The following is a 13,704-nucleotide window of genomic DNA, read 5'->3' on the forward strand; positions in this document are numbered from 1 at the left end:
CCCCCACTCCTTATCCCTTTAACAGACCTTCTCCTAGAGATTACTGTCTTCAATTATCCTGTCATGGGGCTGTATGCCTTGGTAGTATCTCCCAATCTTGTGGTCTTGTTATAATCTTCTCTGTACATCCCAATCTGCTCCTTGATGATTTTAGGAGAATCTTTTTAACCCCAAAATAATTAAGGGTAATACCTCTTTAGATTTAGCCTTCAGAGGAATGTCATGAAAAGGGGAGATGTAGTGACCAGCTACATTCTCTGCAAGATAAAAACAAACAAACAAACAAAAAAAACATTAAAACCGAGGACCACACCCTATGTCTAAGCCATCAGGAACTGATGTGTGTCAATGAACATTTTTACTCAAAACACTGTTCTCTGGAAATTAAAGCTGGCTTTAAAAATCTGCTCCAACCTGCTCAGTCAGAAAGCAATTCGTAATAAACCAATGGCCCGTTTCCAAATCTTCCTTTCAGCCCCATCGCATCCAGTTCCATGGCTGTAATCCTATGCAAATGGTAAATCAAACCAGAGTCTGATTTACCATGTTCAGAGTCTGAAAATGTCTCTCAATGGCCCACTCAGACCATGTAGAAGCCCAATTGACTGAATCTGCCTGGTACTCACATCTCCTCAGTGCCCTCTGCCCCTCCATGGACCTTCTGGCTAGACAGGACCATGAGCTCTAGGGCCTCTGTTTAAGGAGGGGGTTCAACATAGTCTCTTCCCATTTCCCAACAGCTACACTGCTTTTGGACTTCTCTGGACGTTCTTCACCCCACCCCCACCCACCCACCTGGGGCTGGATAATAATAATCATAACAATAACAACAACAACAAACATTTATATAGAGCTTACTACATGCCAGGCACTACTGCTAAGTGCTTTACATTTACCGTCTCACTCGATCTTCTCAACAACCCTGGGAGGTCGGTGCTATTTGTAGACATATTTTACAGATAAAGAAATTGAAGCAGAGAATAGGTGGGTACCTACCTCTCCTTTTCAGTTTCCTTTTGTTTGCTGTCTTCCCCTATTAAATTGTAATTTAATACAGGGACTGTCACTTCTTTTTTTATTTTTATATTTTAATTTTTAGGCAGTGTTAAGTATTTGGTCTGAGGCAAGATTTGAACTCAGGGCCGGTGCTCTATCCACTGCGCCACCTAGCTACCCCTGTCTTTCCTCTTTTTTAACTTGCATTTGTACCCCCAGCTCTTAGCGCAGTGCCTGGCACACAATAGGTACTTAATAAATGTTTATTGACTGAGTGATTTGAAATATTGGCGAGGAGACAGCACTTCATTCACTTCCAAGTGAACTGAATTAAAACTGATGTAAATGGCTAGAAAGCTTTAGTAGGTAAGTAATTTCATAAGTGTGGCTATTCCCTCCACTGCTGCACACGTCCATGACCTTAGAGAAGACCTATGCATTAGGGAGCCCTCTGTCCTCCCAGAATCCACATGAAGAAAAAAAGGAAGAAAGGTACAGGTGGAGGTACTATAATATTCCAAAGAACAATCTTGCAAATTACTCTCTGGATCACCCCAAGTGTGAGAGGATATGACCACGAAACTTCAAGTCTGAAATATCTTTAATGATCCCAATTTTTTTCCTTCATTTTGTGGGCTAAGAAATACATTCTATATACTATGGATGTATCAACTTTTCAAAAACAATACCTTTAATTAGAAAATCATAAAAATGAAAGGCCTAAATCTGTATCCTGGACTATTTTAACTTTGGCATTTCTCAATTTAGGGAATGTTTCCCTCCAATTACTTTTTTAACATAGTTCTCAAATTCAGTTTTTCAAATGTTTAAACTAACAAGGAGGATAGGGGTGAAAGGATCGATCCACTTCTTAGCTTTTTATCTTGCTGCCAACGGCAACAACATGAAAAAGAAGGCAGTTGAAAGAATGGCTGCTCTTGACAGGCCAGGGATGAGAAAGAAACCATCTTATCAGGGTGCTCTGCAATATTCTCCAGAGTTCTGAGTTGTAGTGGGCATTCTACACATGTTCTAGCCCACCCTACCTCAACAAAAGAAAAATAATGGGAGGAGAATCTGACACTTCTCAACAAATCATCAATAAACATTTATTAAATACCTACTGTGTGCACAACAGTGTGCCGGGTGCTAGAAAGATAAGGATGAAAAAGAGCCAAGTGAATAACCCTCAAGGAGCTAACAAAATAAGAGAAAATAAGAAAGAGAACTGGCTTTGGAATCAAAGGCACTGGGTTCAAATTCTGCCTCTGACACGTACCACCAGTGTGAGTTTGAGCACATCACTAACCTCCCTGAGCCTCAGTTTTCTTGCCTGTAAAATGAATGGTTTGAACTAGACAGCCTCCAAGAAGGCCCCTTTCAGCTCCTGATTTATGAGTCTATAATGGGGTGAAGAGTGGGAGGTGGGGAGGATAAGACAGAAGAATGATAACAGGGCAGGATGTGGTAAGAGCAAAGAAAAGATCCAAAACCCATAGGAAATTAGGGGAGGGGGCAATCACTTCAGCTTTGATGATCAGAAAACAGCTCGTTCTCCAGTTGGACTGCAACAAATCGTGTGTGCCCTGATTTATCTAGTCATTTCCCAATCGATGGGCCCCCATTCTGTTTCCAGTTCCTTGCTACCACCAAAAGCACTGTTATAAAGAAGTGAGGATATATGGAACATTTCTCTCTGTCACAGACCCTCACGGGATAAAATGACCAGCACCAACAGGTCTGGGTCAGAGGGAATAAACAATTAAGTCACTTTTTTAACAGTTCCAAATTATTTTCCAGAATACTGGACCAATTCACAGAGTTCCAGTCTCCCCACAGACCCTCCAACATTGATCATGGTACTTGTCTTTTATCACCTCTGTTAATTTTCTGGGTATGAGGTGAATCTCCTTTGTCAAGTTCTGAAATAAATCAAACTCAAAAGTGGAGGAATAAGGCTCCCTTAATCAGGATAATAGGGTAGCAAACCTGCCACTCTAGAGGATGTCCCACCAGCAGACTCACAGGAAAAGGTTCTTATAGTTTTAGGAGGAAAGGGGGAGGGGGTCACACTAGGTAGCAAGGCCTGGTCATGAGATCCCAGTGTAGATTGCCCTTGGCAATCTGAGCAAGAATACCCACTTATTCTGGTTAATTTACCCTTCCTTTAACTCGCCATAAATCTCAATGAACAGGACAAGACCATTAGGAGATCCAGCTCAAGCTAAGTTCCTTTACAAGGTAAGATAGAGAGGGAAGACTTAGGTGTGGTTCAGTTCACCCTAATGGAGAGTAAATATCTCAAGAGTAGTAATGCAACGACATTACTGAAATTCTGACATCACTAGGATCATTGAAGGAGTGGCAGGTACATTTGGTATTAACAATTTTCTGTCATTATATTAACAATTTTTCTTTCACCTTAATTTGCATTGTATTAGCAAGCTTTTTTTTATATTTCTGTGGATCATCTGCATTACATCTTCTGAAAATTGCTCAAGTCGTTTATCTTTTGGGGAGCAGTTGAATAAACTGTAGTGAATGAATGTGACAGAAAATTGTTACACAGCCAAAAAAAAACACAAAAATATGGAGACTTCAAAGAAACATGCGAATTGAGAGCGAAAAAAGTCAAACCAAGAAAACATCACACATAATGACTGCAATAATTTAACTGCCCTAAAAGACATCAAAATTCAGGTCAACACAATAATCAAGCTTGACACTAGTATATGGATAATGAAATGTATCTCCCCCTAATGGCAGACTACATGGGTGGCATGAGGCACATGTCAAACTTGGTCTTTGTTTTGTTGCTTTGTGTAATTGCTTTGTGTAATTAATAAAATACAATTTTTTTTAAAAAAATCTAATGAATGCTTAGTAGGTTTTTGTCATTCTGGTCAAAGAATACCACAGTTTATACAGAATTAATGTTACGGGTTGTGCAAAAGGTGACGAAGCACATGGTAAATAAGATGCATTAGAGTGACCAGCAAAAAATTGCACAGAACAAACAGGGTAAAATTGTGTAACCAGAAAAGACGGGGCAGTCCTGTAGCAAGAGACAACTGATAGAAACCATGCACTCCACTGGTATCCACACAGGTCAATTAAGAACTTCAGCAAAGTTGCAGAATATAAAATAAACCCACATAATTCATCAAGATTCCTATATGTTACCATATAATAAAACACAAAAGGGAGAGACACATTCCATTTAAAATAACACAATGTATAAAATACATGGGAATCCACCTACTAAGACACACACAAGAACTATATGAATACAACTACAAAATACTTTACAGAAACATAGACCTTAATAATTAGAGAAATAGTAATTTTTCATGGAGACCAAGTCAATATAATAAAAATGACAATACTACTAAGTTAATTAATTTATTCAGTACCATACTGATCAAACTACTTACTTTATAGAACTAGAAAAAATTATTTAAAAATTCATCTAGAAGAAGAAAAGGTCATGAATCTCAAGGGAGAAAATGGAAAAAAAAAAAGTTGGAAGGAAGTGGGTCTAGCAGAAACAAATGAATCCAGCCACCAAGGGTTCAATAAACCCAAACACCTCAGCTACTGCAAAAAGACTCAGTCTGACAAAAACATTTGGGAAAACTGGATAGTACACTGGCAGAAATTAGGTTTTACACCAATACTTTAATCCAAGATAAGCTCCAAATGGATATATGACCGAGGTATAAAAAGTCACATCATAAACAAATTAGAGAAAGAAAGAAGAAATTACCTTCCAGATCTATGGATAGGGAAAAAGATCATAACTAAACAAAGAAAGGGGAGGTTTACACAAGATAAAAGGGACAGTTTTGATTACATTAAATTAATAAATTTTTAATAAACAAATCCAAGACAATTAAGATAAGAAAGGAAAGTTAAATGGGAAAACAATAATTGTAGAAAGTTTCTCTGATAAAGGTCTCAATTCTAAGATATATATAGAATTGATTCAAAGTTATAAGAATAAGAGCCATTCCACAACAGATAAACTATGTAAGGATAACAAACAGGCAACTCTCAAAGGGGAAAAAAAACTTCAAACTGTCTATAGCGATGAGCAAAAAACTGCTCCAACGTACTAATAATTAGAGAAATGCAAATTAAAGCAACCCTGAGGTTCTACCTCACAATCGTCAGAATGGCAAAGCTGACCAAAAAAGCAACTAAAAAATGTTAGAAGGGCTTCTGGAAACAAGCACATTAATGCATTACGGGAAGAGACGTGAATTGGTCCAGCAGTTCCTGAAAGCAATTTAGAATTATTCCCCAAAAGTTACCAACCTGTGTATGCCTTTTGACCCAAAAATACCACTATTAGGCCTATGTCCCAAGGAGATCAGAGAAAAGAGGAAAATATTTTATTTGTATAAAAATATTTATACCAAACCTTTTCACAGTGACAAAGAACTAGAAACTAATAGGATGCCCTTCAACAAGTGGATAATGGCTGAACAAATTTATATTATCTAATTTTAGTGAAATACTATTGTTCTATAAGAAATGAAGAAAAAGATGATTTCAGAGAAACTTGAGAAGACTTATATGAACTGATGCAAAGTGAAGAACCAGAACCACTTACACAGTAACACACATCAATGTTGCCAAAGTGAACAATTCTGAAAGACTTGAAAATTCTGATCAGTGCAATGATCAACCCGATTCCAAAGGACTAATGATGAGGAATGCTACCTGAGTCCTGACAGAAAGATGACAGACTCATAGACAGGATGAGAAAGACCTTTTTGGATGTGGGTAATACGGGTACTTATTCTGCTTGACTATGTATATATGACATGAGCCTTTTTGTTTGCTTCTTTTTTTTTCCCCAGTGGGATCCAGTGGGGTCACGAGTCAGACACAACTGAAACAACTAAACAACACAACAAAGGAATACTAGAAATGGATGGGAACCATCAGAATATTTATCAGTTCCAAATTTATGATATGACTCATCATAGAATCTTTGAGGAGTAAAAAGCCTTTGTTGTTCAGTTGTGTCTGACTCTTCATGACCACATTTGAGGTTTTCTTAACAAAGATATTTGAGTGATTTGTCATTTTCTTCTCCAACTCATTTTACAGACGAGGAAACTGAGACAAATAGGGTTAAGTGACTTCTTCAGGGTTCCACAGCTAGTAGGATTCTGAAGTGAGATTTGAACTCAGGACTTCCTGACCCTAAGCCTAGTGGTCTACTCACTGTGCCACCTAGCTACCTAGGTGTTGTGGTACAAGGCCAATTTAAAAATGACTTTTGGATTGTCCATGTCATTACTTCCTTATGGATAATCAAAAGCTAATAATAAACATCCTAAGTATAGGAAACATCATTCTCCCTATCCATAAAGAGGAACTCAAAGTGATTTTATACAGAGAATTTCCAGGCAAAAATCCCAAGCAATATGTCCAAGAAGTTATGGATGAGCAGGGCTTGGCCTTTAGCCTCATGAATGACAGTGTAGAAGCCGAGTGCAGTAATGAACAGAGCTCTGGATTTGGAGATAGAAAATCCTATCTGGGTTGAAATCCCATCTAGTCCACTGAATAAATGTGACCCTGAGCAAACTTCTCTGTACCTCAGTCTCTTCATCTGTAAAATGAGAAGGCTATACTCAATGGCCTCAAATGCCCCTTCTAGCTCTAAATCTATGATCCTATAAATGTTAACTCCATTGTGATTTCACAATTACAAGACAGTGCAGTGTAACAACCAGACAAACATGCTTAGGGGGCAACAGGCCACTTCATTTAAAAAAAATATATATATATATATTTATTTATATGTGTGTGTGTGTGTGTGTGTGTGTGTGTGTACATATTCCCTCCTTGGTGCTATTCAATTAGCTCATCTCCCACCCCGATGGACCCAGCATGGCAGACAAAGACCTGGAGGCCTTGCAGGAGCAGAGGCTGGCTGAACTGCAGGCAAAGCGCGGGGCCTCTTCTGGTGACCCAACACAACAGGAGGAACGCAACACAAGGAAGCCGAAAGGAGAAACAATATTCTAGCTCAAGTTCTGGGTCAGTCAGCACGGGGCCAGGTTAAGGAATTTAGCACTTGTAAAGCCAGAAAAGGCCAAAGCAGTAGAGGAGAACTACCTCATACAGATGGCAAGACATGGGCAGGTAAGTGGAAAGGTATCAGAGCAAGAATTGATAGAAATTCTTGAAAAAGTAAGCCAGCAAACAGAAAAGAAAATAACTGTTAAGTTCAACAGAAGAAAAGTAATCGGTTCTGACGAAGATAATAAATACTGAAATCTAATGTTTAAAGACTCATAAACTTCTTGAAAAATTCCTAGGAAAAAATAATACTTGGAAGAAGTAAAGAGCTAATTAAATGATAACTTTGCTTTCTGTATACATTTTAAGAAAGAAGGGCAAATAAAAAGGACTTGTTTATGTAAAATCACATAGATATATAGATATATAGATATAGATATAGATATAGATATCTATCTACCTTCACCCACAGATAAGTGACCAAAGGATATGAATAGGAAATTCTGAAATGAAGAAATACAAAATATTAACTACAATATGAACAAATGCTCCAAATCACTAATAATCAGAAAAATGCAATTATTAACAACTCTCAGGTTTCACCCCATATCTATCTGATTAGCAAAGATGGCAAAAGAGGAAAATAGCAATTTTTGGAGGCACTTTGGGAAAATAAGCATATTTAGTGCAACGTTGGTATTGGTCTAACCATGCTAGAAAACAATTTGGAACTACACCCAAAAAAGTCACTAAATAAAACAAAACCTTTGACCAAGAAATACTACTATATTAGGTTTATATTCCAAGAAGAGCAAGAACAGAGGGAAAGACCCAGTAGGCATTTTCTCAATCTGTGTATTTATATCTCCAATGCCTGGAATGCATTAGGTGCTTAATAAAAGCTTGTTGATTGATTGACCCAAGTATGCAGAAATATTTAAAGCACTGCTTTTAGTAGTAACAAAGAACAGCAAATATATGAGGTGCCCATCAATTGGGTATATGAATGTAATGGAACAATATTACAACATAAGAAATGAGAAATATGATCAATTCTGAGAAATTTAGGAAAACCCATACAAACTGAAACAATGTGAAATGAGCAGAAAGAGAAAAATTTACACAATGACAATAATAATATGAAAGGAAAGAATTTTGAAAGACCTCAGAACTCTGATCAAAGTAGCAAACAATAGCAACTTCAAAGCAGGATGATGAAAAATACTTCTCAATGCCTGACAAAGTAACTGGACTAGAGATACAGAATAAGATATGCATTCTCAGAAGTGGCAAGGCTGGACTATACATATTTGTTACAAGGAAGGGCTTCTGCCGGGGATGGAGGACACTGTGATGATAGATTAGTAGGTTGTGATAAATAAAATAACCAAAAAAAAAAAAACAAAAACCCTCACTTTTTAATGCACAGAAGAAAACTTAAAAGCATAGAAAGGGACACAAATAAAGTACTTTGTTGCTGTGTATATACTTCTAAAAAAAGAAACTTTACTGACAGAAGTTCCTAGTTTCTGATATGAGTCTCTCATTCTCCTTTATATGCTGAAATATTTGTTTTTGTTAATGATCAATAAGGTCACAATGAAAAAGAAACTTTTTTAACTTAAAAAAGTAAAACACACAGAAATTGTTCAAGACAACAATTTGTAGCAGTCAAAGTACTTTGTTTCCCAGTACAGTTATTTTTCAATTATTCATTTATTATGTACCTAGCATGTGCCTGGGCACACTACCTCATGTTAATATGACTTCCATACAGACAATTCAATACTAATACAAAGCAGGAGGCACACCATTTAGCATTTATTCTAAATAACAGTGTAAGTAAAACCACTTATAGTTCTAAAACTTTTCACCTCCTACTCCATTATTCTTTCAAAAAAAATATTCCTGGAAATATGAGAAATATTTCTATTTTAAATCTTTTTTTAAAAAAATACTTCTTATGGAAGCAGTGCTACACTAATAATTTTCCTGTGGAAATGAGTTTAAAGTTGCATCACAATACAGTATATAAGCACTATAAGTTACAAACACCTAAAGTTTGTGTGAGGACAAGTGGCTAGTTGTCTACTCCCTCCAACTACTTAAAAACACCTTGAGGTACAGATTATTACACAGCAACAAAGCTGTACTGAACCAACAGCACCATCTGGTGGTAGCTAATGTGAGGAACTGTCTGACCCAACATTTTTCCCCCACTAGCTCCTTTCTTCCACTCAGGCAGAAAATGTCATGGTCCACATATTTCCTATCTTCTTCAGCTCACTGCTCAACTGATTTTTTTCTCAGGTAATCTCTTTCTCACATGAACACTCACATCCTCTTTAACATCCTCCTCACCCTACTCTCCCATCTCCCTCCTGGTTAACTTGGGAAATCTTACTTCACTCTGCTGAGGCAAAAAAAAAATAATAATAATGACCCTAATCATAGGTGGTAAGCTAAGAGGAGTGTTGGTAATGTCTGACAGAAAGAAAAGGAAAGGCAGAAATAAGAAATGAAATTTGACCACCTCACTGAAATTCTTCATAATCTACACCAATCTCCATCTGTTTCCCACTAATTAAATTAGCTTTTCTTCAAAAACCAGCAATTGAGTCAAAATTTTAAGATTATTTTATAGTCTTTTCTTTTGTATTTTTAATTTATAAGTGTTGTTTATATTGTAACTGTAACAATGATGTTTGCTATTTTATTGCAAACCCACAGTATTTAAATGTGTGATGGATGGATGGAAGGATGGATGGAGGGATTTATTAGGTACTTAATATGTGCTAAGGCAAATAGGACAATTTGAGATACCAACCACAGTAACATTGCTTCTGTGGAATATATTCTCAGTGCCAAAAAACTAACTCATTTAACTTTTGCAACATAATCCATTCATTATGTCCCCCCTTCCCCCACCCCCAAGAAAAACAAATTCTGTGTACTTGTTCCTATCTATTTGGACGACCCTCACCAAACAAGGATACTAAAGTAAATGATTTGCATCCAAATAAAACTGCAACAGTCACTGTTTTTACCCCACAACCAGAACAGAATATTATCATGATTTTTTTTTTAAAGCAAGAGACTTTTTAAACCAGCGAGAGATGTCAGTTCCTACCCTAAATCTGGCATAAATTAGTTTGTGACCTTGGGCAAATCCTTTAACTTCTAAGGTTCAATTTCTTCAAATGCGTCTGGATAATCTCTAAAATCCTTTCCAGCTCTAAATCCTACGGGCCTACCACCAAATGATCTCTATGGTCTCTTAAAGCCCTAAGATTTTTTCAGTTAAGGGGCAACTCACACAAATAAATAAACCCTCAGTCAGCGACCCCCATGAGAGGCAAGATGGCAAATTGGACAAAAAGCCAGCTTCAGTAAGGAAGATTAAGGGTCAAATCTTGGCTCTGTCAAGAGGTATGACCCTGACACAACAAGTCACTTAACCTCTGTGTCCCAGGCAACAGTCCAAGACTGTTAAAATTACAGAATAGGGCTGATCTGCATTAGTAATTTCCCCCCAACGAAATCATTAACCCAATTTTTAAAAAATTCATACTCCTTATCAGGAGTCAAGATTCTATTAACCGCCTCCTTCTACCTACCTCCTCTCACCTTATTCCCTTTTTATCTAGTAAATTGTGCCGTGAAAACAACAGAAGCATGTCATAGGATCACAGAGCCTATAAAATAGGAAATGATACATATTTCTGATGAATTTCACATCCTTTCCTTCCAGGGAGGTTGGCAGACTGCACAGAATTGACTTCATGCGCTGTTACATCAGTCTAGCTTAGAAACTGGAGATCAGAGAGTTGCCTTCACGCCTTCATCTCTGCAGTGGACACCCCTTCCCCCCCAAAAAAGGAATGCGACCCCTCCATTCAAGGAGCCTTTCCCAAAAGAAAGCTGGCCCCTGCCCCCAAGCCCAGGAGAAAAACTGGGAACTAATCCCGAGCCTGGATCTTTTCAACCTCGCAGGCTTTTAATTCCCAGAGTGATTTCTATGCCGCTAAGTAGCTCGGGGAGGAACAATCAGCTCCTAGCGGCGTCTCCCCGGGGAAAGAGAGTAGCTCTGCGGGGCTGCGGGGGCCCACCAAGGTGGTCCTAGGGCCGGCGTGACCTCGCAGCGACGCCCGGAGGGGGGAGGGGAGGGCAGGGGAGGGAGCCTAAGGACGGGCGGAATAAATAGAAAGGGAATAAATACAGAGCAGTGCAACACTGGACTGGGGTAGTTTGGAAAGGAGGGAGGGTTAAGGGGAGGGCTTGTCATATAAGAGATGAGGGTGAGGGGAAATGAGAGGGAGAGGAAGGAGGGTGGAGGGAGGAGAGGAAAAAGAAGGAAGAGAAGGTGGGAGGAAGAAGGAGGAGGGGAGAAGAGAAGGGGGGAAACAGGGAGGGCGAGAAGGTGGGAGGGAGGAAAGAGGTGGAAAGACGGAGAGAGGAGAAGAGAAGGGAGGAGAGAAGGAAAGAAAAGAGGGAGGGAGAAGGTTAGGAGAGGAAAAAGATGGAAGAGAAGGTGTGGAAGAGGGGAGAGAAGAGAAGGGAGGGGGAAGGGAGGAGAGGGGGGAGGTATTCAAAGGTGGGGAGGGGAAAAGAGGGAGGGCGAGAAGGTGGGAAGGAGGAAAGAGACGGAAAGAGGGAGAAAGGAAGAGGGAGGAGAGAAGGAAAGAGAAGAGGGAGGGAGAAGGTGAGAAGGAGGAGGACTGAGCGGGGCAAGGTGGGAGAGTAAGGAGGCAGGGAGGGAACTGGAGCCCTAAGCCGGGGGGGCGGGGCCTCTAGGGAGGGGGGGGTCTAGGGGCAGGGCGGTCCCTGGCCCCGCCCCGGCTCGGCGGGCGGGGGAGGGGAGGGGCGGAAGCCCGGGGCAGGGCCTCAGGCTGGGCCTGGGGGACGGGCCGCAGGGCTGCGGCGCCGGTACTCACTGAAGTAGACGCGGTATTGGGCGGAGCGCGGGTGGCCCCGCACCTCCTTGCAGTACTGGCTCATGGCTCGCTGCGACGGTAACGGCCACGAGCGGCCGGCGCAGGCCGCGGCCCCGGCGCCCCGCAGCGGCAGCCCGGGCCTCCACGGCCCCGGCGCAGGCCGCAGCAGCCCCAGCAGCCTCAGTGCACGCATGGCCTGCGAGAAGCCACCGCCTCCTCTCTTTCCTCTTCCTCCTCTCCCCTCCCCCTCCGCCCCGCCGCGGCCACGCCCCGCGGCCCCTCCCCGGCCCTGGTGCCAAGGGGAGGCCAAGGTTTGGAGATCTGCTTTTGTCTAACGGAAACCCAGGTGCGACCTTGGGAGCCTCCACACCCCCCCCCAGCAGAAGCTTCCCCGTCAGGAAAAAGGCACCTACTATGTGCCAGCCACGTGCTAAGCACCTTTTACCAATACTAACTCATTTGAGCCTCATGACAAACCAAGTAGCTGTAGTTATGATCCCCATTTTACGGTTGAGAGAGCAAGCAAAATAGGTCTGGTGACTTGCCCAGGGTCGGATGCAATGACCTGACTGAGTTCAGATTTGAATTCAGGTCTTCCTGACTCTATTCCCAGCAGCACTAGCCACTGCACCACCTAGCCACCCCAAGGAAAGACAGACAAAAACCACACAACTGGCAGAAATTAGGTTTGGATCAACCTCCTGCTATGTACCCTGGATACATGACATAATTTATATTATATTATATCATATTATTTTAGGTTATGTTATTATATAGAAATATATAATTATGACTCAACATAAATATAAAAGGTCACCTCATAAAACACATTGGGGAGCAAAGAGGAGATTACGTTTCAGATCTATAGAGAGATGAAGAGATCACTAAACCCAAGGATCGGGCACGTGAAATGGGTAATTTTGATGGCATAAAACGAAGAGTTCAGCACAAACAAATCCAGTAGAACAAAGATTAAAAGGAAAACAATTAAATGGGGTGAGGGGGGAATCTTTAAAAAGTTTTTTCTGATAAAGGTCTATATGCATATATACCTACATTTATTTTATTTATATTTATGTATATGTGTATATTTGTATATAACCTGCAAATTTAATTTGCTACATACTTACATCGTAGAGATTGGTCAATGAAAGTCCAGCAAGGCTAACTGAACCTGCTTCTAAGAACTGGGCTTTCACTGTATAGATAAACATAATATATATGTGTTTAGAGAGAGAGATACATATATAGATATAGGATAGAGAACTGATTCCAGTTTATAAGATTAAGAGGTGTTTTCTACTAGATAAATGGTCAATGTATATAAATAGGCAGTTTTCAAAGTAATCCAAGTTATTAATAATCATATGGGGGTGCCCTAGATCACTAAAAATGAGGGAAATGCAAATTAAAGCCACTCTGAGATTCCACCATATATCATCAGACTGGCAAAGATGACAAAAGAGAAGAATGACAAATGTTAGAGAACAGGAAAACAGATTCACCAGTTGCAACGTTTGTGAGGCAATGAATTGGTCCAGTCAACTGCGAAGCAATTTGGAAGTGTGCCCAGAAAATTACTAAACTATACATACTCTTTGACCTAGCTTTGCCACTATTAGGACTATATCCAGAAGAAAAGAAAGAGGAAAAGGATCTATATGTACAAAAATATTTATAGCTGCATTTTTTTGTGGTAGCCAAACATTTAAAACAGAGGGCAAAACTATTGAGG

General features: G+C 40.0%; 1 protein-coding gene and 1 pseudogene across 1 annotated transcript in view; one reads left to right on the forward strand and one right to left on the reverse strand.

Moving 5' to 3' along the window:
• PPA2 (pyrophosphatase (inorganic) 2) overlaps positions 1–12,162 on the reverse strand; it is a 119,645-nt gene extending 107,483 nt beyond the window's left edge. The window contains exons 1-2 of the mRNA XM_027837562.1: positions 11,970–12,162; positions 193–257 (exon numbers count right to left, since the gene is read on the reverse strand). Of these exons, the coding sequence (XP_027693363.1) occupies positions 193–257; positions 11,970–12,162 (258 nt within the window). The remainder of the gene's footprint in view (positions 1–192; positions 258–11,969) is intronic.
• LOC114024528 lies at positions 6,904–7,290 on the forward strand (annotated as a pseudogene).
• Positions 12,163–13,704: the final 1,542 nt, after the last annotated feature.

This window comes from Vombatus ursinus, unplaced genomic scaffold (genome assembly GCF_900497805.2).
Source record: "Vombatus ursinus unplaced genomic scaffold, bare-nosed wombat genome assembly UNPS02014821.1, whole genome shotgun sequence".
In the NCBI taxonomy this organism is placed as follows: domain Eukaryota; kingdom Metazoa; phylum Chordata; class Mammalia; order Diprotodontia; family Vombatidae; genus Vombatus; species Vombatus ursinus.